The following is a 3929-nucleotide window of genomic DNA, read 5'->3' on the forward strand; positions in this document are numbered from 1 at the left end:
GACAGTGCGATTGGCACAGGACAGAGCGGAGTTTAGGGCTGTTGTACATAGGGTCGCTATGAGTTGCAGGCGACTCGACGACACATAACAACAACCTTTTTTATCATACCTTTTTACCTCTAAATGCCTCAATGTGTATTTGCTAGGACATTTTCTTAGCCAATCAATAATGAACTCAGAAAACTTAACACTGATGTATTAAAGGGGTTTTTTTTTGTTTTTTTTTCTTGTTTTGTACCATCAAATCAGATCTGACTGGCACAGGAGGAGATTGCCCCTCCTCCAGTGGAACATCTAATGGATTAAAACCGTGCACCTTTGGGATTGCAGTGCAGCTTCTTGTCACTAAGCCACCAGAGCTTCCTTGTATTAAAGCCTTTTTAAAAATTTCAACAGTTATCCTAATTAGTCCATTTCAGTATCACCCTAATCTAGGATCAGTATTTCATTTAGTTATGTCCTTCAGTTTGCCTAGTATTTCCTTATGGTTATATTCAGGCAATGCATTTTTTTTGGCAGGTTTATTTACTAGAAGAGAAGAGAGGTAGTCAGAAGGGAAGCCTTGACGGTGTTTGGATTAGAGAGGATGGTGACATGGTTTAGGGAGAAAAATCTTGATTTTTTTTCCAAACACAAAACCTTGCCAGAGCTGGAACTTGAAGCCAAGCATCCTGATTTTTAGTCCCTGGTTCATCATACATCACCAGTTCCAGGATCCCAATGGCATTAAATTCAGAATGAAAAGATAAGAGATTGATGTCTCAAAAAATTAAGGCTAAGAGTAGTTATTACCAAGAAAACTTTTACAGGTATTCAAATTTCCTCCCTAATACACAATTATGTAAATTTCCCTAACTCCTGTAAATAGATTTATTTTCAAAATGTCTCATATATTCCTATATGCATATTCTTTTTTTCCCAGTGTTCTCTACAACGTCATGCATGAATCATGAAGAACTAAATATATAGTTTTTCCATTTTTGGCTTTTCCGGCCTAAAACTGGGCCAGGCTTGATGTTCGTTGAGTGAGTGAAGTTTTAGCTCTGAGCTTCCTTGCAACCAAGTAAAATAGGAGGGGGAAATGTATTTTGTGATTCAGCTTTCTTGTCTGATCAAAGGGAGTAAAATAATATTTGGTGTCAGATGTTGGTAAGAGGGCAAGTCTGCCCAGACTGAAATATTGATGGGGGCGTGTTATATTCTATGTCTGATTTGAAAGAGGAGAAAATAAGAAAGGTGTTCTCTAACAAGTCTTATGACTCTGTAATGAAGTCACTAACAATAGTGAGGGACTGGGGAAGATCTGAGAATAGGCTCTCAGTAGATTTTGAAATGTTAGACCACCGAGAAGACTTTAATTGGGAGGAGGAAGGAGTTGTTTTGAATTTTGGGGCATATGTAAGCCATTCACATCACAGGCCTCTCTTGACTCAAAGGTCTGAAATGTCTCAGGTCAGCCCAGGAGCTTGCCCCTAATTTCTGATCCAGATGCCTTCCTGGTCTCACCTCAACAGGTGCCTGGCTGCAGTAAACCATGCAGTGAGCAATGCCCCGCCCTGGACACCCTCGCCCATTATCTGGGCCGCCCCGCTTGGGACCCTGGGAGCGGCCAACAGAGCAATGCCTGGAGGTATATGATGAGCCACGTCAACCCCCACCAAGCTGCCACACCCGCAGACAGGACCCCAAGGACCCCGGTCGTCACAGGCCTGAGAGCCTCACCTTCATCTCTGGCTCTGCTGAGGCGGCCGCTGAACCCCCTGCCTGCTGCCTGCTCTGGCGACCCTGGGTATGGGACTGGTGCAGGGCTGCCTTCTGCTTCCGCCGCTGCCGTGATTGTCTCCAGCGCTGTGGAGCCTGTGTGCAGGGCTGCAGCCCCTGCTTGTCTACCAGGGACTCTGCGGAGGGGACTGCTGAAGCCACCTGGGCCAAAGATCACAATGGGGTTCCTCCCAGCCCTGATCATGCACCCCCCAGACGGGATGGCCAGCGGCTCAAGTCAAGTATGGGCAGTAGCTTCAGCTACCCTGACGTCAAATTTAAAGGCATCCCTGTATATCCCCAACGCAGCGCCACCTCCTCGGCCCCTGATGCAGACTCCTGCTGCAAGGAACTTCTGGTTGAGCCCCCGCCCACTAGGCACAGCCTGCCTAGCACCCTTGCCAGCAGTCCCCGGGGCTCAGAGGAATACTACTCCTTCCACGAATCGGATCTGGACCTGCCAGAGATGGGTAGCGGCTCCATGTCGAGCCGAGAGATTGATGTGCTCATTTTCAAGAAGCTGACAGAGCTGTTCAGCGTACACCAGATTGATGAGCTGGCCAAGTGCACATCAGACACTGTGTTCCTGGAGAAGACCAGTAAGATCTCAGACCTTATTAGCAGCATCACACAGGACTACCACCTGGACGAGCAGGATGCTGAGGGCCGCCTGGTCCGGGGCATCATTCGCATCAGTACCCGAAAAAGTCGTGCCCGCCCACAGCCCACAGAGGGGCGCTCAACCCGGGCTGCGGCTGCCTCTGCTGTGGCTGCCCCTGACAGTGGCCACGAGACGATGGTGGGCTCAGGCATCAGCCAGGATGGTATGTGGGGTCCCATTGGGCCAAGGGAGGGTTGGAAAATGGTCTTTGACCACTGTGGATCCAATCCCTACCTAGTTCCTGCTCTGCTTCCACCTTCTTTTCTCTTTTTCAACCCACTCCTTGCATTTCCTAACCACACACCCTAAAACCAAACCAAACACATTGCTGTATTCCATCTCATGATGATCCTCCATCAGGTTTCTGAGGCTGTAAATCATAAGAGAAAACTGCTTCAGTTTCTTTGCTGTAGAGCAACTGGTGGGTTTAAACTACAGCCCAATACTTAACCTACTTTGCCATCAGGGCCTTTCCCAAATCAGCCTACTGGGAAAAGCCACAAGGCATATCCAGAACTAGGAGCTCTGCTGTCCCGAGAAAGGACAAGGCCTTCTCCCCACCAAGGCCAAGAGTATTTCCCAGGCCAAGTCTGGTTAGCAAGCACCACAAATCTGTATGGATTCGGATGTCTGATCTACCCTGGCCCAATCAAAACCCCCATATACCTACCACTGCTGCACACATGCATGTATGTCATCTATATAGCTTTGTTCTCTCCACCCCTGCCTAGGTCTGAGCAGCCCCTCTCATTGGGTCTGGGGCAGAGTGGAGGTGGGGCTTGGAAGGAGGTGATAATGACCACTGCCCCCATGTTCCCTCCCTAGAACTGACAGTGCAGATCTCCCAGGAGACGACCGCAGACGCCATCGCCAGGAAGCTGAGGCCTTATGGAGCCCCAGGTCTGGTCCTGACCTGATGAGAAGTTCAGAGAGGAGGGGGGACTGCCCTAGGGGCCCCCTACCTGTCCCTCTCCCAGCTTCCTCCTGGGGTGGGTGAGGATGGGAAACAAAAAACATGGGGCTGAGCAACAAGCTGGTTTAAATCAGCCAGCTGGTAGGGGTTCAGAAGGCTAAACCTGAACCAGCAGGGGGCAGGTGCCCAAGACTGGCAAACTGGATAAGAGCCAACCCCAACCCCTGAGAATGGATTGTTGGGGGTAGAAAACAGGGTTTGGGGCTGAAAAGGCACCTCTATGCTCTGCACTGTTATCTTGACCTTCCTAAGAGTCTCCTGGGTGTGGAGTCATTACCAGTTTATGGAGAAAGGGGCTCAGAGGTCAAGAAACTGGGTGGTCACACAGCCAGTATTAGACTGACCAGGCTGAACTCCTGCTGTCCTTTTCAGCAGCTGTATCCTTTGCTGGGGACCTAGATGAGCTTTTTTCCCTCTCTGAACGTGTTTCCTTGCCTCCCTTTCCCCTCAGGGTACCCAGCCAGCCATGACTCATCCTTCCAGGGCACGGACACAGATTCATCAGGGGCACCCCTGCTCCAGGTGTACTGCTAA

At 49.6% G+C, this 3929-nt stretch overlaps 1 protein-coding gene across 1 annotated transcript in view; it reads left to right on the forward strand.

Annotated features, from left to right (window-relative positions):
* Nucleotides 1-3929, forward strand: part of LOC102844292 (chromosome unknown open reading frame, human C1orf172) — an 11670-nt gene extending 7741 nt beyond the window's left edge. The window contains exons 2-4 of the mRNA XM_006883473.1: nt 1515-2585; nt 3248-3322; nt 3847-3929. Coding sequence (XP_006883535.1) covers nt 1547-2585; nt 3248-3322; nt 3847-3929 — 1197 coding nt within the window. The 5' untranslated portion in view covers nt 1515-1546. The remainder of the gene's footprint in view (nt 1-1514; nt 2586-3247; nt 3323-3846) is intronic.

The sequence above is a fragment of the Elephantulus edwardii genome, unplaced genomic scaffold (genome assembly GCF_000299155.1).
Source record: "Elephantulus edwardii isolate Elephantulus edwardi_28Jun2011 unplaced genomic scaffold, EleEdw1.0 scaffold00028, whole genome shotgun sequence".
NCBI lineage: Eukaryota > Metazoa > Chordata > Mammalia > Macroscelidea > Macroscelididae > Elephantulus > Elephantulus edwardii.